This window comes from Mastacembelus armatus, chromosome 20 (assembly GCF_900324485.2).
Source record: "Mastacembelus armatus chromosome 20, fMasArm1.2, whole genome shotgun sequence".
NCBI classification, from domain to species: Eukaryota; Metazoa; Chordata; class Actinopteri; order Synbranchiformes; family Mastacembelidae; genus Mastacembelus; species Mastacembelus armatus.
This window is the reverse complement of record NC_046652.1, coordinates 10,731,024-10,752,179: the sequence shown is the minus strand read 5'-3', so window position 1 is coordinate 10,752,179 and position 21,156 is coordinate 10,731,024. Positions and strand designations below refer to the sequence as shown.

The 21,156-nt window shown below is 37.8% G+C and overlaps 1 protein-coding gene across 3 annotated transcripts in view; it reads right to left on the bottom strand.

The window, feature by feature from the left end:
- The window catches only part of pou6f2 (POU class 6 homeobox 2), a 70,422-nt gene extending 50,505 nt beyond the window's left edge, over positions 1–19,917 (bottom strand). The window contains exons 1-3 of one of the 3 annotated variants that reach the window (XM_026291737.1): positions 19,830–19,917; positions 17,041–17,206; positions 14,048–14,235 (exon numbers count right to left, since the gene is read on the bottom strand). In XM_026291737.1, the coding sequence (XP_026147522.1) occupies positions 14,048–14,219 (172 nt within the window). In that variant the 5' untranslated portion in view covers positions 14,220–14,235; positions 17,041–17,206; positions 19,830–19,917. Of the gene's footprint in view, positions 1–509; positions 647–14,047; positions 14,236–15,434; positions 15,487–17,040; positions 17,207–19,829 lie in introns of those variants that run through there. The other 2 variants (XM_026291738.1, XM_026291739.1) reach the window with 2 other exon arrangements.
- Between the last annotated feature and the right edge of the window lie 1,239 nt (positions 19,918–21,156).

Genomic DNA, 21,156 nt, shown 5'->3' with positions numbered 1-21,156 from the left:
AAATAAACAGACAGCACAGAGCATGCTGTTATATTAAAACACAGAGTGTTGTATGCAGCAGATGGGGGCAGTTGGGAAAGGAGGGGGATTTATATTTAAGTGTTTTATCAATAACCGCTGTAGCACTGAATAAATTACCAAGCAGTGGAGAGGCTCATTGATAGGGGATGATGCATACTGTTCCAGATTACCACTGAGAGATAGAGCTCCACCACAAACACTGGGGCCATATTATTTAGCCATTTACATCAGTGAGTATCACTCATCTAAACCCACTCCTCGACTCCGCTCTGAGCCTACAGCCACAAGACACAAGCAGACCTGTTTGCTGCGAGGGCAGAGCGGAGCAGAGCAGACAGGGACATGATAATAAGCTTGCTGATGGCTGCAGGGAAAACAAAGAACACCAACGATTAGATATCATAGCAATCCCTATCTCACAGAATCTTCCAACAGTAAACCAAGTGTGGGCTGCACTGAAGAGCCTGAAAGGCTGCTCTGACCCTCACCCTTTGACCCCGACGATATTGAGATCGCATGATGGCTCACTGTTGACACAAAGGCTTGGGGAGTGCAAAGATGAGTAAATCTTGCAGAAAGAACTGTCAGAAGAATGAAATGTCTCTTGGATGTCTTTCACCAAAATGACTGCTTAGAAGAAAAATGCCACATAACTAAAATTGACTTTATTATCTGGGAGCATTTACTTAACTTAAGAACTGCCTGAAAATTGAATTTGCTTTAAAGATCAAAAGACATGAAAGAAAACTTGAACCTACTGTAAACCTGTTAACATAAACTAATATCTGATACTGGTGAAAAAAAAGATGCTACAGTATTCAGTTTGATTTTCCTGCAAGATTAAGTTAAGAAATGTATAAATTCACACTCCAATATAAAACAAATACACAAGGTAACATCACATTGATTTTCAAAAAAGAGAGTTGGAAAATCTAACAGTTACGTGGTTCAGACGATAAATGTCTTTTTAACAACTTTGGGTTGTACTACGGAAACCTAATCTTAGCACAGCTATGAGCAATTATAAACAAGGAGCCCTGAGTGACAGCCTATCAATACAGTGGATAACATCTGCTCCCTGATTCAATTCACCCAGGTGTGCCAATGATAACCCTATGTGTTTCATTTTTAGCTTGTTTTGCAGCATTAGCTTTAAACTAGATGAAGATGAACATTTGATCAACCTTCAGGCAGTAATCCAAGATTTTTAAGCTTTTTACTTGAAGACATCTCAATTAAATAATCTGTGGATTTTCTGCCCAGACTGTTGAGAGTGTTCATCTAAGGTGGCTGATCATAACAAGTCAATCTCTCATTTACAGTAATCACTCCACACAATGTGCAGACTTGTTTAAGTGTAGAGTATAGACTGAATAACCCTATAATCATTTGCTATATTATTTGGTGACAGAGAGATGAAAACATTGTTTTTCCCTGAAAATACCTTGGATAATTAATATGGCCCTGAAAGACAATTTTCTTCTTTGGCCTCCACAAATGGGTTTCTACAATAATGCAACATTGGTTGCTAAAGTTACAATGGTTGGATGATTTAATTTGAGAGGTTTTTAAATATGTTTTGTGCTCACTAGTTTTGTGTTGCTGAAAAACATCACCTACCCTGACGCACCAATCAGGATTCAACATCTGGCAATAGTGAGTGGGTTGTTTGCTTCTGTAGCGAGCCCATTGTCAACAAAATTGTAGTGGGATAACACATACATATTAAAAATGTTTTATTTTTAATGGACACTTTGATTGCTGTTTATTGAGTCAGAAATATTTATTATGACAAAGAAACAATATATTAATAAAATAATTAAATGACGTGTCTTTATTACTGACATCTATCAGAAATATGAGTATTAAATGTATCTAATGATGCTATTTTGATCTAGTTTCACATAAGACACAAGTAAACTTTTACTTTTTTTTGAGAGTTGGGACTTAAAATCTTTTTGACTACTTAAAAGTAGATATGAGTTCCTGAAACATCCATTATTAAAAGTTAAAAGTCGGTTTATCGTGAAAACTGAAAATGATTTTAAAGATATCAATGTGATCGTTTTACAAAAAGGTTATATGCCATCTATAATTTTCTAAATATGTCTTTGCTCTGAATGTATGTTTTAAAAGTCCTAATAAAAAGCAAATAAAACATCTTCTTGAATGTATGATCTACAGAGCTTTCCTTGAATAAAGTGGATTTGTAGATGAAGTCAGGCCAATCGTGAAAATGTGTTTCGAGGCCAGATGACCTTGTTAAACCACACAATGTTGGCAATAAATTTAAAAAAATGTAATCACATTTCCACTGTAGGATCGATTTTCTTAAATAGAATATCGCAGCTTTTAAATAAAGAAAAAAAAACTTAACCTTATCTAGCATGTCTTTTTATTCACAGATGAATAGGCTTTTTTGGTTAAACATACAGGCTATGTAGCGGTTTTCTCATCCCTTTATAAAAGCTTCATACAAAACGTACTATTGAATAGCCTTGCCAGCAAGATCTCATTGCCTGTCAGGAATATTTATGCATTACATTTTAAACTCCCCCTCCGCCAACTAAAATCATTTCATCTTTACATAAAATCCAAATAATTGGTGAATGGCATGACCTAACAAATGAACCTCAAGCATTTGATGGTTGTGAAAGCCCAAGGGGAAGCCTGCTTTTCTAGCTGGTTTCTACCTCTGGCTGGCTGGCCTTGCTTTTCGATGAAGGTCCACATCCTCTCGCTTATCAGCCTTGCAACGCAGTGGACATTTTGACAAGCCAGTCTCTTTTCAGCAATTATTTCTCCCATTATAGATCGCGTTGTGCACAACCCCACCCTGTGCCCTCAGTATGTAGAATTAAGATCAATCTGAACACAAAGGAACGACCTTGTGGCTGTACTACAGTTAATATAAAGCTACAAAAAGTACAATATCATCATAATCTTCTGTTTAATGTCTAATTTATATAGAAACCTGGAGAGTAGGTATTATGAGACCATATATTTTTTTACTGGATTTTATTAGGGGTACTGCCTCTAAGCATTGTCTGACTTTGGAAGTTATCAAATTAAAGTAGTTCCTCTCCCCCAGACTTGAAACAGTCTGATTTCAATTTACAGCAACTCAAACTTTCCAACAATCTCACAGGCGATTCTGTGAATGCAGCTGCTGCCCTGTGCTAACAATAATATACCCAGAAGTGCTACTGAGCAACTTTTATGCCAGTGAATTATCAAATTATCATTTTAACAAACCTGATTAGCTAAATTAAGATATTCAACGACAATGAAGGAATGAGACTTTATCATCAAAAAGCTCCAAACAGTATGGCTCATGACTGTAGTTAAGATATTGGTTGTGAATAATGTATTCTATCTGATAAACACTGTAGGGGAGACTTACTGAAAAACGATTCCTTGATGCCTTTCATTGCATCATTTCACAATAACTTAGAAAGCATCATCCCCTTGCAAATATCAGTAACGTTAACACATTTATCGCAGGAGAAAAATCAATAATAAATAAATATACATGCACGTATTCCCCCAAAGGATGTGTGTAATTTCTTTAACTAAATTAAATAGCTGACAGGAGAGATATCCAGGGAGTCAATCTTCAATTCTTTTTATTACTAGAATATTTGTACGTGTTTTGCTTTTTTTTTCTTAAAACGAAAAAAATAAAAAATAAAAATCTGCTTATCGAATGGGAATAATTCTTAAAAGGATTTCCAGATGGAGATTAATACTGTATACAGAGAAAATATCTCGATCAAACCTTTACTAAAAAGAAAGTCCTTTTGATGCTGTGATTATACGCAGGTCACACAATGGATAAAATGGAATGAATGGATGTATTGATGTGAGAAAAGATGAAAGAAGAGGCCAAATGGATAAAAAAAAAAAAAAACAGGCCATGCACATTCAACATAGCTTTACATTTATCTAGGAAATTTAGGCTCCAGCTCTTTTTGAATATCCTGAGCAGTTTAACTACAGTACAAGTATCCTTAAATCACATCTTCATCCTGAAAAACAATAACACACTTTACCCACTGCCCATGTACTGCACATATATATATATATAAGGCCAAAAAATGATGACTTTAATAACATGAGGCAACACTTAGTTTTTATTTAAGTGAAATAATTATATTTATTAAAGGGCGCATAGTGGAATTTGATGTGACTTATGCCATGGAAATATTGCCAATATCCACCACTATATAAATTCTCTTTCATTGATCAGCAAAGTGGCCACTGGAGAGCGACTTCCAATGCCACACAAGGAAGAGGGCCTCTGGTGCTGTATGTGTGTTGGAAGGTGGGGGGGCAAAGAGCTATATTTATTTGACTTCGTTCTGCCTGTCTTAATGGAGGGTGCCCCAAGGACTATTCCACAAAACAATTAGTCTGGATTTCATAAAGCAATCAGCATGCCACCTTGTCTAATGCAACTGCTTCATACATTGACAGTCTGGATAAAATGGGTGTTATTGAAAGCTTTGTGTTCATGTTAGCTTTCGCCTCAGTGCATTTATGAATCAATTTTTGCCCATAAAAGAAGCTTTAACACTTAAGCTATTTTAGTGGAAATGCATTATGTAAGTTGTCAAATGTACGAGAGAGGCCTGGTAACGATTCAGGCTATACAGAATGAACAGCCAACCCCCATTTTTATAATGGTCCTTTTGAAAACGTCTGGCTTAGAGCTTGTATTTGCTATTGAGATTTTGTGAATTTCCTTTCCACTGAAATCTAATTCATGGAAAACAGTTGAATACATTTTTAAAAAAACTGAAGATTATTAGCTAATTTCATTCTTAATTGTTATTCTGAGTTGGAATTATAGCATTAGTGGTAATTATTGTGCAAAAATATGCAAAATGATGGTGAATTTCAACCTCAAATGTTTGTTGATGTTGATGACAACAGTATGGGCTCAAATAAACAGCGACCCACATCATACACAAGGTTTAATTCCATCAATACACAGCCAATTGTCCCAGATTGTTTGACCATTGATTTTGTTAATGCCACTTGGAAAGCTGATGTGGCACTGCAGTGAGAGCTGAAAGAAATGGAGAGCAACAGATCATTTCACTTCCATTTTCTATCTAAAACAGCCCAGAATAAAGTCCAAATCATAACGTTACACAAAAAGCAATGCCACATAGGAGAGAGCAGCCTATAATATACATACACACACACACACACACACACACACACACATATAGATATATATATATAAATATATATATATATATATATATAGATATATATATGGGCTTTATAATGATTTACTTAACTCCTTGTAGAATGCAAGAGAGTCAAAATCACCAGTGATTTAGCTCAGTGTTTCATTACTCCCACCAAAGCCCTCAACAATAACACAGGGCATAATCTGCTGCCAATAACTCCAGGTGCTCTTAGTCAGATGACTCCCTCTGGACCGGCAGGAAAGTAATACTCTGTTTAGAGGCTGGGGTGGAGAAGCTGCTAGGGATAGGTCAATAGTATTTCTGGGGATAGAAAATCACTAGAGACTGACTTTTGAGTGGCTGCCTGTAACACTATTAGCTACATTATGGCTACTGCTTCTGCTAGGAGAGCTGTCATTTCCTTAATTAAGAGCCCAGCACAGGGCCAAGAGGGAGAAGAGGCCACGGAAATCCCTCTGGACCTCAAAATTAACACCTGATTCCTCCTAGCCAAGGGCGTACACCTTCCGAGGGAGAAAATAACCTATCTCATTCATTATTCTAGCACAAAGTGAAATTATGGAGTTAAGGAATTACATATAAAGTTTAGCCATAGAGTGTGCCAAACAGGAAGGACTTTATACCTCAGCAGTTCTGTGGCAATTTGTGAGGTGACTCTTCAGTCACAAGCAAAGGGAGGAAGACTCGAAGGACAGAAGGTGAAGGAGGACAGACAAAATGGATGCAATGGAGTAGAGTAGTACAGAAAATATTCTTCAAGCTTATAGATCTAATCAGCATAGAGTAGTACACTTCAGTCTTGTAGAAATCCCTAGTTTCTGATGAATGGTGATGGGGAATATGCATGTAAACAATGTTAAAAACACTAAGGGCCCTGTGCTCCTACGGTTATACTCGTGTGGTCATGGGTCTACGCCAAAAGGCTCTCTGACATGAGAGTGCTCTGCTCCAGCTCTTACCTGTCTCTTCTTTGATGGTGGAGTGGGGATGGAAACAGCACAAGCACAAGAGGGACCAGAGGGAGGTAAATTTGTGAGAAGAGGCAATGCCCACTGCAAAGGTCAAGAAGGGAATATGGCGTGATGGAAAGAGGACGACAGAGGAGGGAAGAGGAATGAAGGAACAGGAGGAGGAGCAAAGAGGGCTTTTGTGTTGCATCCTCATGGGGGACTTGGGACACTTTGCACATGAGCACATCTGTTATGGACCGTCCTCCTCATTCCCAAAGCAATGCCAACCCGATTAACTCAGGGTTGAAAGAGGCAAATAACAACCCAAATTATTCTTCATCCATTTACAGCAGTCAGTGAAGGTTTTAGAGAACTGTAAGCCTTTTAGGAGATGCCTGCTTCACTACTGCTCCTCCTCCTAAATTACTTAAATGATATTTGCTGTAAATAGGATTCTACTGCCTGCAACCCTGTGTGGAAAAAGGCGTTTCTTTATCTGTCCTACCGCTCCGCTTAGTCTATGTATAAATGGGAGGATTGTATGAACAGAGCAAAACACTTGTGAATCATCAAGAAAACGAATCAATGTTGATGATTATGTGTACTTTCAAGCATAAAATCCTAATTTGCACTATCTGTTATGAATACAATTGCAACTGCATTTTTTTTTGTGATTAGTGTTGAAACAGTTCAGTCATTTATCATTTATTGGCTTCAGTCATTTATCAAATAAAAATATATTCTCTGATTCAAGTTTAAACTAAAGGATGTGTTGCATATCTTGGTTTTAAACCAACTGTGAGTCAAACTTTTGGTTTTAGACAATTGTTGGCAAAACTAGCAGTTTAAAATGATCACCTTAGATTTGGGAAGCAGAGATGGTCATTGTTCATCATCTTTCCAACAATTTATAGACTAAGTAATTAATCAATAGATTTATTTTTAGCAAAAATGAACTAGCATCTTCAAAGAGTAATCATGTTGGAAAAAAGCATCCTTTTTCATTTTTTTCTTTTTGTCCATCCCATTTTGCATCTGGTCAACTGCAGGACCTTTACCCAGTGGTGTGTGTGTGTGTGTGTGTGTCTGTGCACGCATGTGTGGGGGGCTAGACATCCACATGTCATGCCTGACACATCAGTCCAGGCCCCCCAGGCTATCCGGCACTAATGCTGCCTATGTCCCACTTTCTACCTCTTGCCCCTCAAAGCCTCCTCTCTCCCCCCTCCTCACCCGTTTCTTCTGTCATTGAGGTATAATAACAATGGATCACACCAGCGCTGCAGCACAGGCTCAATCACTATAGGATAACATCAGGTGATACAGGCTGCACAAGAGTATATCTTACCTCCACTGAACCTGAGCTAAACGGACTTTATCTAGAAATGAGCTTATCTGGAAAAAGTCCTGTATTAGTTGTTAGTGTACGCCCCTATTGCAGTGATAGTTATAGAACTGAGTGGGTACAGGTGGAAACAAGCAAATAATCAGGTATCTAAAAGACGCCCCACCCCTCCCAGAACATTATTCTGGTGGAGCAGACAAATAGTGGAAGGAGGGGTGTCAGGAAATAGTATTGCTTTGAAGCCCATAACTCTATCCTGGAGAAAAGAAGCATCACAGTGTTATTCCACATCCTCAGATATAAAGGGAAAAACATAATAACTTCTCGATAGCCTGGATCTCCACTGCCCTATATGCTCCCCCCCCGTCCACCCACACCCCAGTCTCATCCACCATACACCCACTTCTCCTGCCTCAATCTTTGGTTTCAAAGGAAGCGAATCAGCTAGAAGGACAGAAGGTTATGCATTAGTACTGGTCATTGCTCAAAGAGTGAGCGTTATAAATAATAAAGGCTTGTGAAGGACACAAGGGCTGTGAGATGCATCTCTGGTTCACGCCACACAAGTCAAAGACAAGACTGTAATTTCTATTCTGAAAATGTGACCCTTGTAGCTTCAATCACATCTAAACAACAACAACCTTGTCCGTGCCAGGAGATGTGACGCCTCTTTGTTAGCTCTACATGAAAGGCTTATTGATACTGGTTATGGAGCGCATGCTACATAACATGTAAGTTTTTTTCTTAAAATGATTTCCCAACTTAAAGAAAAGTGTATAACTAAAATAAATGCATATTGAAATTCAAATTATTTTCTAGACAGCTGTCCAGCTACAGAACTTGCAACGTGCTTTTCTTTGTAACAGTCAAAGCAGAAACATACATATTTTGTTTACTTTACATACACAGACAATGGGAAGAAGTGTGTTGGCAGGTATTTTGAAGTTCTACGTGTTGCTCAAAGTCATTTCCAAGCAAGCATCCGTGAAACCTGATGACCTTTGCTGCTTTGAAAACAAGACATCTGCCTTGTGCCTCCTTCCCTGTTCTTCATACAATGCAATGATTGCGTTGCTGATTCCATGGGCACTGTGGGCACATTAGCAAATGTATTACACTTGCTTTATAGGCATGCATTAAGCTTGTTTTCAAGTTTGCAGAGACAGCTGAAATCCCCATAATAAGATCCACCTCCTGGGGAGAGACTTGTTCTCCCTTAGTCTCCTTTATCCACTCTTATTTACTCAGTGTGGCCCGTTCAGCATTGGGTTTGCGCCACTTTATTACTTAACCTCACCACACAACATTATGAGGCTCTTTGCATCAGCAAGCAGCCTATCCCACCATGCATCGTGCTCACTAAGCTGATTACACAAAAATAATAAGAACCTGTGCCTCCAGCAGTGTGCGGCTATATGTGTGTACGAATTAGCAGCAGGAAACAGTGCAAAGGAAATTTTTACATGAGAGACAGTAGCTTTGTTCCATATTAGCACTATGAAATAATAATATGAAGAATACAGTAAGTGTACAAGGAATTAGCATGATTTAACAATTTGTGGTAAGATGAAATTATAAAAAATGAGTGTCAGATCACACCACACTGTCCTTTTAGAAGACTTGAAGGGAATCTGGAAGTTGTCTCACCACTGTTTACGCCTAGATTTTTATTTATTTATTTATTATTTACTTTTATATATTTTCCAGCTATTTATCATTTCTCTAAATGAAACAGAAGTCTCCATCAACAGAACACTCAGAGTCGAAATGAATTCAGTAAGCAAACCACCAGCTTGATCACATACTAGTTAAAACCTGGGTGGAGTTTTAAATTTGGACACATTCAGGTGAATCTCAAAATCCAGATAAAATAAATAAAATAAAATAATGGGCTGATGAAATGTCTGCATTGTAAAAAATGTTTAAGGATACGTTAAAAAGATTTACTACAACTTTTTTGTAATGACAAAGCTCTAGGTACTCCAAAATAATGACTGTCCTGTTTGGGTGCAACGTTGAATGAATTTAATCTCACTAATCGAGGTATAATCAGTTTGTAAGTGAAGACTAATAAGCCTGTAAAAACATAAAAGAAAGGTGCAGCATCACAGCAGATGTGTCATTTTGGGGCAAACTTTTTGTTCTGAATGACCTCCAGTACCAGGAATCAATGAAATGATTCATTTTGCTCTTTTGGAGAGGGGGTCTCTAGGTGACCTTTGTGAAAATGTTCCACCATTTTGGCAGAATCCGTATAAGTGCAGACCATTTCATGTAGACAGTAAGTGTATGAAATGAGTGCTCCTGTCGTTCCAGCCTGGCTCTCTTTGACAGCATGATGATAGAAGCGTCACATCCTTGGAAGAGTAAATGCAAACTGACAAGAGATGAGCCTCTGGTTGCTGAATATAATACGGAATTGTGCTCTGAGTGTCTTATTATCTTGTCTGTTGATGTCTGAAAGGGGGAGATTTGCTTGAGAAGAGAAGACAGAAACTGTATGCACCCAACACCATCTCGTCCTTTGAAAAAAAATTGCTTGCCCTACTAACCACAGCTTTCCCACCTAATGTCCACTTCTACTTGGAATAAATACAAGGCAGCAGGATGTTTGTGGTGCCTCATAGCCCCTGTTAGCTGAAGTGGAAGACTATTTGCACAGGCAAGCTTTTAGGAGGAGAATAACCCTTTCACCATTGTGGTAAGCATGTGGTGGGTGTTGAAGGTGCACAATTTACTGTAGACAAACATGACTGCTACTTTCATTGTCTCCCAGTGACTTCTCTGTCCCATAGTGTCACAAACTCTTGCACACAGTATTATGGCACTAAAACTAAAGACATATGTCAATTCTGCCTTTCCTGTAGGGAAGGTTCCTTAAATATGAAAACACATAGATGACACATGTAATCACAGCTCAAAGCAGACATGCAGTGATATCAATGTTCATGGGGTGACAGCAAATAATTGCTGCAATAGTGATTCACAACTGTTCAATATATCAAAGTCCAAATGTATGAAATCTATATATAGATGTACATGGCAAAAAATACAGGAAGGTTTGACTCCAAAAAGTAGTGACAGAAGATCTCTACATATTTTCTGGGAGTCTATAACACTTTGGCTGTGGGTTGTTCTCAGGAGAAGACTGTCAGACTACACTTAAAACTGTTTCAATCCTGATTCTTGACTCTGTCCTATTAATACACTCTGTAAAACTGTGTGTGCATGTCGTAAAACTGTTTTAACTGCATTAAAGAGTTTTTTTTTTTTTATCCGCACGATAGATACAGTCATACTCAAATTCTGGGAGAGCAAATTAAGTGTCAGCATGATTTGCATTTCCTTGAAAGTATTAGTGTGTGTTGTTTTTGTGCAGATGATAAGCGTGTTGTGTCTGTCAATCATGAAATTGGAGCATTCTAAAGAGGAGACAGTAAAATAACAATTATTCATTTGTCTCTCTTCTGAAACTTCTTATACCCCTTCCTAATCATCTTAACATTGTGGCTTCTGTCCTATGCAGAACCACAAAAAGAAAACGTGCTGAATGAGGTAAGGTCTAGTGTAAAAGGTTCAGTTCAGAGATGTTCTCGTATCAGTGGCATTCATGTTGATAAAGAATTGGTGAGAACTGCAAACGTAACAAAATCTCCCTGCAACCACAGGAGTTTACTGCAAACACAAATCCAAGCACCGGATGCAAAATCCACCTAATATATAAAAACTAAAGATAATAATAATAATGTTTTTAGAATCAACTTAGCCAGTCAATTATCAAAATTCTTTTTTTCAATAACTAAGATAAACAATCTAGCTTTTACCTTTATGGCAACAAGAGTTACACTCAGTTTTACTTAGACTTCATAGAGAATAGAGAAAATAAGGAATAGAAAATTGTATAAAAGTGTAATTAAAAGTGTGAAAATCTCCAAAACATTCACTTAAACTTTAGTTAAATACCAAAGAAAAGAATTTACAAAACAAGATTCCCATCTTAATTCTTACAAACACATTCAAAAACATAAGGGACCGATCTTTATCACCATGCCCTTCCCATTATACTGGAAAAATTTTAGAAGATGTACAGATCGAAGCTGTCTCTCACCTTCAACCCACTACTCTCTCTCCTCCTTCCGATCTCCCATAGCAAAAGACCTGACTTTGACCATGTCTCCTCACTGGTCTCTGCGTTTCTCTCTGACAGGTCATGTGGGCAGCGGTTCATAAACCAAACCTGCTGCTAGCACAGCCGAGGGCTTTGCCACTGGGCAGACAGAAACCACTCCCCCTAAAATTCACAAGTCACAGAAGCAGCTCTACCCAGCCACATACAGTATGACAACGACCATCAGCAAACACCGAGCGCAAAAGGGACACTGTTTAACGAAACTGTTGCAAGAAATTTTCAACATGATTAAGAAGCCACGGGTTTCTTTCATATTTTTCCTAAGTAATTTTTCAATATTGCTTTATATATAAATAAATAGTAAAGCCTTTCATATTTATGTGCATAAGAAAAAAGAAAAAAGCAGCAAGTGAGAGGGAGGAGAGGAGTCAGATAGAGGCTGATCAAAAAGTAAGAAAGAGGGAGAGACTTGATGCTTATTAAACCAAATTGCAACACTTTTGAGACAAATCCTGCAGTACACAGTCCTTGTTTAGAAGCTTCTAGCCTCAGGTACTCCTTGAAATACGGATTTACTAGACAGCTGAAAGCTTGCTGATTAGGTTTGAGAGTGATGTTTGGCTGTCCCTCCTCCAAATTCTTATTTTATTTTGTTTACAAATGTTTGGCAGACTCAGTCTACAGGCACTTCACTCTCTGCCACTTCCCAGAAAACACAACCTATACACGAACACAAGTGCAGAGCGTTGGACAAAGCTTCACACACTCCATTAACAGCTCTCATTAAAATCATAAAAAGCAAAAATACACACAACATTATCAATTCATTACCATAAACAAATCAATTATATGCCCAACTCTGTCCCACACATACACACTAAGGCATGCACACAGACTGATACACACAGTTTAACTCAGACCATCACAAGCTGAGGAGTCACGACAGTTTGTATAAGTATTCAAAACCAACATCTTAAGTCATTAGAGAAGCATTTCTATCACTTGTCACCTTGCATCCACAGCAAATAAATGAATAACATAAAAATCTTATTAAAAAAAACTACAAAAAGGGTAAATGAGAATATTTGAAGCAAATCACCTCTTTACTAGAAGCCATTTATAGTTTTGTGCACAGTATTTACAACAACTATGAAGATTTCTATTGAAATTAAGCAAATTACAGTTCTGGAAATAATTTCCTAAAGCACAGATGAATAAATTTCATAAATCATAGTGCTCCGAATTTTGTTAAAATATATGGATTCAAGTTTAAATTATGGAGCTTTTAGCACAAGAAAAAGATTTTAAATCTGCAGCTTCTAGTCATTATAAATTGATGTGGGTACAAATATTTAGTATGTATATATTTTTAATTCTAATGATTAGAAAATGTTTCTAATAAAACATATAAAAAAAAAGGTTTAGGACTACATTATGTTTCTCATTTAAAAAATAATTAGAAAATTAACTAAATGATCATTTATATTATTATGCTTATTGATTCATAACAAGACAGTGATTGAATTAGTGCTCATGACTGAAACAGCTCATAATGAAAACACACTTTTTTAGAGACAGGCAAAATGGAGTGTGAGCACTCACTTAATGAGATAACTGCAAAAATAATGAGGCATGCTGATATAGAAATTGGCAAATTTTTAAGATAATTTGGAAGATGCCAAAAGACTAAGAATAACTGTAACATATTAAAAGCAAATAATTATAACACAAGAAGCTTCTGCAATAATCTAGAAACAACAATAAGATGTGCTGGTGAAAAAAATATTCTCGAGTCTTTAATTTCACTCAACACTGCATAATTTACCATTATTATATCAATGTTTAAATGACAAATACAAGAAATTCTCCAATTAAGAAAAAAATATAGACGATTACACCATTAGGTGTGTAAAAGTGGATTTGAGGTAAAATATAACACATAAAATTTGATTTTTATGGACGAATTGAAGTTTTAAATGGATTTTATATAGAGATGGTTCATGTAGAGCTGCTTCCACAAAACATAAAGGAGTAACAAAAAATTATTCGCTAATACTTTTACTAACTATTTAACATTTGGAACATTTCTGCAAATCAGTTACCTGAAACAGACTTTCAACTGATTAACAGTACTTTTCTAAGAAACCTGAAATCTGAATGTGTATAGAAACTGCACAATAAAGACATAAAATACATTTTCCATACTAATGTATCTAAGCACTGGAAGAACTAATCATTGTTGCACTTAAACTTTGTTTAACACTGCTAACACCTGTCCCAGCACTGGAAGCCCTCCGTTTTCATCTCATCACTGCTTAAAGCACCACTCAACCAGCAGCATTATGAAGAAGGGACAGATGAGAGGCATGAGCTGACTTACCATACAGCTTGTTTGGAGTGCCTTCTCTGTCCGTGGCCTCGGAGGGCAGGAGCAGGGGCTCATCGTTCAGATCACTGTCTGGGGTGGCCGCTTTGTCGTCTGCCTGGAGTTCTGCAACGTTCATGTCGCTGCGCAGGGAGAGCAGCGGCTTGCTCAGCTGCCCTGTAATCATCGGATCCTGGAGAGAGCTGGGAGCCCAGGTGGGAAACAGAGGGGGGAAAAAAAAGAAAACACCCCTGGTTAGATGTGCTTCTGCGTCTCACCCTCACCGGCTCCTTCTCTATGTCTCTACCCACTCTCTACCCAGCTTCTTCTTTCTATCGCTCACTCATCACTCTCCCTCTCTCTGCACCCTCCCTCTCTAGCTCTCTTTTATCTGACGCTGGTGCTACCCTACTGATACTGCTGGCTGCTGCCTGGTGAAGAACTGTTACGGATCGCGTGGCTTTACCATTATCCCCTGCAGTCCTGTAGCGATGATACATCCATCTCCAAGGGCTCATTATTACCTGACATGTGCCTCATCTTCAGCAAACACTAAGCTGACAGCAGTCTACAAAGAGGTCCATGGGCTATGCACAGATAAATACATAAAATAAATCTAATTCTACATCTAAAAAGATGATATGAGCAAAAACACACACCAGTGATTACATCAATTTTCACATAGTTGGGGACACAACATAAGATCAAAGATGACATCTTGTAGCAACACAGAGGCAACATGAACTTGAGGCCTGATTTAAACAACAGACAAAGTCAATCATGTTCCCAAATTTTTCTCCCAATTATTTTCATTATTTTTCTGCACTTAGAAACAAGAATAAAGAGTATTTATCTGGCACGGCTAGAGTACTATCTCTTTGAACATCTTGCAATATAATATATTCAGAAGAATGAACAATTAAAAGCTTTGACATAAACTGAAATGTCGCATTTTAAAAGCGCAAAAACTTCATCTTTAAGGACATTGTGGAAATTGGAGGTTTAACTGTTTCCATCTGGATATTTTATCTCTAAGGAGATTCTACATTTTTAAACGTCACAATCAATACCTAAAATTTCACTTTTACAAATACTAAGAAGAAAGTTTCTCAAAAGCTGTTGAAAAAACTGCTCTTACCTAAACAAAGCTTCAGAAGAAATGAGTTAAGCAAGAGTTTTCAGTCCAAATGCTGAAGTCAGTCAAACAGCAAATTATGCCACTACAGAGATCAGCTAGTACATGCTTTCTACTGAGCCAAAAGCAGGCTCCTCAATCTACATGCCTCTGAATGGCCACCACAGGTTCAAGCCTGAGGTGGCTTCCTAAGATAAGAGCGGGAGATGTCACCTCCTCCCTCTCTCTCTCCCTCATACACACAATATCGCTCTCTCTCCCTCCCACCTTCACTGTCTCTTCCCCCTTGTGTCTTCAGACTGGTGAGCCCCTCAGACAGTGTTCACCCCACCTCCGGCTCTGAGACACAGACACAGAATAGCAGGGCTCTTCCTTATTTATGAATCAAGTCCAACCTAAATATGTCTGAGCAAAAGACAGGTGACCGGCACATACAGTATAGGCACGAAGAGGAGGGTGAGTCTTTTCTTGCCCTTGCGCCCATCAACACCCGCCACCCGACCGCCCACCACCCCCAACCCCCAACCCCAAGCCACACACTTTTATCAGTGGTCGATGAGTTCCTGCCCAGAGGGGCCTTTTTAATGTGCTCATCACGGGAGTCAACCCTCTTTGATATGACACATGATAATCTATGGAAATGTTAATCAATAGAAATAGTTTAAGCTGTCGTTAAATATGTGAGCAGCCTGGTCAATACTTATATGCCCGGTAACAATGTCACTAGTCATCAGGGCTTCATTTGTGGAGCACTTAAATATGGGATACTGCGCATCAATGCACCTCTCTTCCCGCCGAGGTAAACACATTTTCCCCTCTGTCTGAGCCTGGCCACACTCTGCATGCATTTGGGTCCACCCCCACCTCCTACCTCCTCTCCTTTGAGTTGCTTGATAGGTCCACTGGAGGGCAAAATTAATACCTAATTGAATCTTGCAGTCATCAAAATAATCAATAGTTTTTTATTATTTATTCTTCACAGTCTGTTGACTGTTTGAAAGCTCAGAGGGACAGCAGAGAGCACAGCCAGCCCTGAAATTTCTACCGTTTCACAATGTAATTTTCACTGGGGCATGAGAGTTTGCAAGACCTATAAAAAATGAGAGCAGTGGTTTTTGTTATGAGGTGGGGGGGAAATAAAAGAAAAATGGGAATTTTTGCCCCAGCAGCTACAATGAAAAATAGAATAAACAAGCTACTGACACTTCAGAGAAGGGCAGGGTCTTTTCTGTCCATCCCTCCATCTTTTTCCCTTTCCCCTTTTCTCCTTATTTCATCATATCAGGAGTATGGCGGTACCTCTCTAATGCTGGCATTTCTCTTCCTGACAGACTCCAAACAAGTGCTCAGAATGAGATCAGAGCTCTAATCTTTCCCTGGCCTCTGAGGCTTGAGGATAAGGGGGCAACACATCTCTCACCATCTTAGGCAGCTGTTAATTACTTCATTTCAAAACAGCTAGGTTTGCCTATTTGCCATCACGCTGCCCAAATGGGTGTGTTTATTAATTTAAACTCAGGGAGTAATGTAATTCCAGATAATGGGATAACTGTAATCGTATTGTAAAAATCTGCAATAAAAAGGGATAATATTAAAAAATTACCATAAGAAATTAGATTATAGATTCGAAGCAGTGGATGTGTAAAAGATTTGCTTCTTTTTTTAAGGAAGACTTCAGACCCCTAATTAACATTGTAATGTGAGTTTGTAAATATATATGTGTGTGTGTGTGTGTGTGTGTGTGCATGTGTGTGAAAAAAGGGTTGGTTGGGAGCAGACATGACAAAGAAGGTTTGCCTCATTTCTTTCTGCTTTCAGGAACAGGTTGCAGAAACAAGAAAAAGCACTTGATCCCCCTCTGCCCCCCACTCACCAAACACCCCCAGTGGCTGGAGAATCAGTGGTTAGCAGAGAGCCTCGAACGTCATCAGATATCCATGTTAATAGCTGGTGGTCTCAGCACGGTTGTCCCAGTGTGAGGGTCACTGGGTGTGGGGTTTCAGCATGCTTCACTCCAATACTCCAGGCTCCTCTGATTACTGAGGACAGAGAGAGAGAAAAAAATACTATTCATAATAGCCATAAAAATATTGTTTTATCTTATTGACAGTGATCTCTGGTACTTATTTCAGGATTTGGCATTGACTGCCCAAAGAGTTGATAATAACTTATATATGTGATCTACATTCATACAAAGTTAGCAGTTAGCTATCGCATCAGATACTGTTCTGTACTATCAGACATCTGACATACACCTACTACGCTGCTTTAAGAATAGTATGACAGCAGTCGACAAAGAGGTGTGGCCTGGTTGATGTTGTAATTGCAGGGTGCAGTAGAGAATACAGCTGCACACAGCAGAGATACAATTAGTCAATTAATCAATCCTTTGATTTACAGAACATGAAACTGAATCAGAAACTAGTTTGATCTCATTTTAGTCACATTTGCTGTGTGAGGAATGTGAGGATTTGATTCTATTCTTTGTTACACATGATAGTAAACTGATTATTTGTGTTTCGAATCCTTGCTCTAAATAAAATGGTATGCTGAATGCATCACTTTGGGCCATGTGATATGACCATTTTCATTTTCATCTATTTTATGACATTTTAAATTATTGATAAACTGGGTAAATTATTTGGCAATGAAAATGGTTATTAGTTGTAGTTTGTCTTACACAAACTGTCACCACAATGACACAGACAATAAAACTTCACAAAGTTAGATGTTTTTCTCTAAGATGCTATATATATTTTTTGTTTTCCAATAAAGTCCTCAACCTATCTTACCACCATATCCAACTTCAATAACATTTTGCAGCTCTCCTTTTCCTTTTTTGCATCGCTCTGAAGGAAAATTTTGCACAACAGTGCACTTAAAAAGTTTTTTTAAACTTCTGCATACTTTAAATTCTATATAACACCTTTTCATTTCTCCAGTAAAAAATCACCATATATTCAAAACCTGCTTAAAATTACTGCATAGACTGAAATTGGACATGGGTTCTCTGTGTAATGTCCTTGAAATTTCTCTTCTTGCCTTGTCCCCACTGCATGCTGTGGTATGCCCTAGCATACCTGTAACACTAAACTGGAAGTAGCCAGTTGGAAAAGAAAAAAGCACATCTACATTACCTAAACAGAAACATATTACCTTGGTCAGACAGTAAACATAAATGGAGTGTATTATTGTCAAAAAAATATTTACATATTTGTAATTTTACAGCAGTTTAATAAGGGCAATAGTTAATCTATTCCAAGCGCTACAAAGATCATCTTTTGTGTAACATCAACATATCACCATGAATTTGTTTAAAACCCATTATCATTTCAAAGAAGCTACAGTAAAATCAGCAAATACATTCGTACAGTAGTTTTTTGGTGTCAGCTAATATGCTGTTTTTTCTTGTAATGCAATTGTACTGACTTCAGTAATCTGATTTTTACAGTAAGAAGAATAAACAGTCTCACCCATGCAACTCTTATCAGTTTGGCAGGATTATTTTGAACTAAGCTATAAAGAAGGCTAAGTGAGCTCTAATACTGTATGAGGGATGTTTTAAACAAATCACAACTGCATGTTAAATAAGATGATTTTTCTTTCTTTTCTCACAAGTGCAGTGTTGATTTCAGTACCATTAAAATGACCAAAGCCTTAAAAATGGCAAATCTATTCCATGGATTCGACACAGATATCAATTTTGCGAGTGTGAGTCATCTAACTACAAAGTAGAAATGTGTCAAAGAGATACCAATAATATAATACAGTATATAAAGTCATTTTGAAGCACTAAATTTGTATATCTGTATCTGTGGTGTTACTCTACTGCAATGGGCAAATATCCTAAGATCTTGATGTCACATGTGGTTTGGTACAGAAGATGATGATTTGTCTCCCCCTTAGGGCTATTAACCAAACTGTTCCCCTGTCTTTGTAAACTCAACCTTGTGTACAGTAACAATTTACCAAAGTAAATTTATGCATGCAAATACCTGTTAGTGCTACTAATATTTTCTCTGATTTACTTATGAAAAATACAGTAGATCTGTATCATTTTATCAGTAAAAATACTGACTAATCCAAAGTACTTCCTCTGTACACTCTTGAAATAGCAGGCTAGTGGTATAAGTAGCCAAGATGTGAGATGATTTTTTTTCCCCTCAAACTCATTAATATGATCAACACTTATCCCTTTCGACTCCACTAAAGCTAAAATGCTCCCCAGTGAATGATTGGTGGGTCAGTGAAGGCTGAGGGGAATCAAAGCAGTGTATTAAAAGGAGCTCTTTGAAGCTTGTAAACCACAGTGCCCAGCAGGTCCACAACAGATAGACGCCTCTGATTGGTCAGGTATGTGTGTGTTTTTTGCTAGATCGATCCATGGAGCTGACATTCTGGAGCATCAAAGCTTTCAGCACACTAATCTGACTCCTCCTATGAGGGCAAGGTTTGTTTTTATTATTTTCCTTTTTTCTATGAAATGCTTATACCTCAGAAGGGTTTCTGCATGTTTATGACATGAGGAGAGTGGGCCAAAGATTTGAAAGGGAATGAAAACGTATTGAAATCAGGCTCAGATGCTGTAATGATCAACTAATGAGTTATGTAAAAACTATAGAGAAACAAGGGGAGAACATAGAGGCCATCCACTAGGTGTACCGCTGGCAGGAGAGGAGTGACACCGCAGAGATTCACACACCGCTGCTCCTCAAAGTCAGTTTTCCCTCGTACTGTCTCTGGAGACCTGTGCCCACATACACACTCATGAAAGGTGTGAAAATCTGATTTCCCAAAAAGGATCGGTAATTCTCTGTGAGGGTGGAAGCTTCAATCAATAAATCATTGCTAAGTAGATTGTAAAGAAAAAAAATTATTCCCTCTTGGTATCAGTGCATTAGGATTCTCCTGAGGATGGATGAGGCAAGACTGGGGTGTGAGACAATCTCAATAAAGCAGAGGCAAATCATACCTTTGGCATTCATCTGGGCACTGGCAAGCAGCTGTCAGCAGAGTGTGGAAGAACCAGGGGAGATTAATAATATCTAAAGTACAGGGCCACTTCATTGAGGGTTTTCTGAAAATTTACAGAACCTCCACTATGTTTATCTGCTAGTGTTAGTTACTTTGCACATGGCGATTTTACATAAAAAATGAATGATCAGCTTAAAAAAAATATGATGCACTGGCAAAACTTGCTGCACTTTGACCTTCTGGGACACTAAAATGCTGAATACATGTTTATGCACCTGTATAATTTAATAATATAAATAATAATAAGATAACATTGTAAAAGATTGTATCCTGCAGGATGACTGTTTTTCTACTTTAGGTATGTTTTATTGATAATATTGATGTGTAAACCATTACCTGCATTCAAATAAGCTTAAAGTGTATTTTAATTAAATTATGAATAAAATAGACTCAAAAAAAGTTGTTGCGGGGTGATTGTATAATAAGATTACATAATGTTGTTATTCTGTATTATATATCTACCTCTGGGTAGCTAATTAATTACTGAAACTGATGGTGTTTTACAGGTATATTATGTGTTTTTCATTTTTGCTTTAAAATATTGGTAAAATACATCAGCAAAGTAACAGTAATCACAACAGAAAATATTTACAGTATTTCCCTGTGAAATGCAGTACTGTACACGACTACAGTGCTTAATTAATACTTAGTAAACAAGTTTCTTTCTAAAGAATCTGAATCTTGGCGGATATTTACACTTTAAGTTTAAAAACATTAACCTTCAACGTACCCCTTTTTAGAAACTTGCTAACTGTCGTACAACAAGTAGCTTTCAACAGATAAAACAGCAAAACTGTAAAATTCAGTGGGTTTATGAAACACAAGTAAAACGTTAGAAAACAAAAATTAAAACTGTATAATCCACCTGCTGTTAATGGGCGCCATACTGCTCCTTCCCAAGGTGACGTCGTCTCCATGTGTGGAAGACTCCAATACCCAAAATGCCTTACGGCTT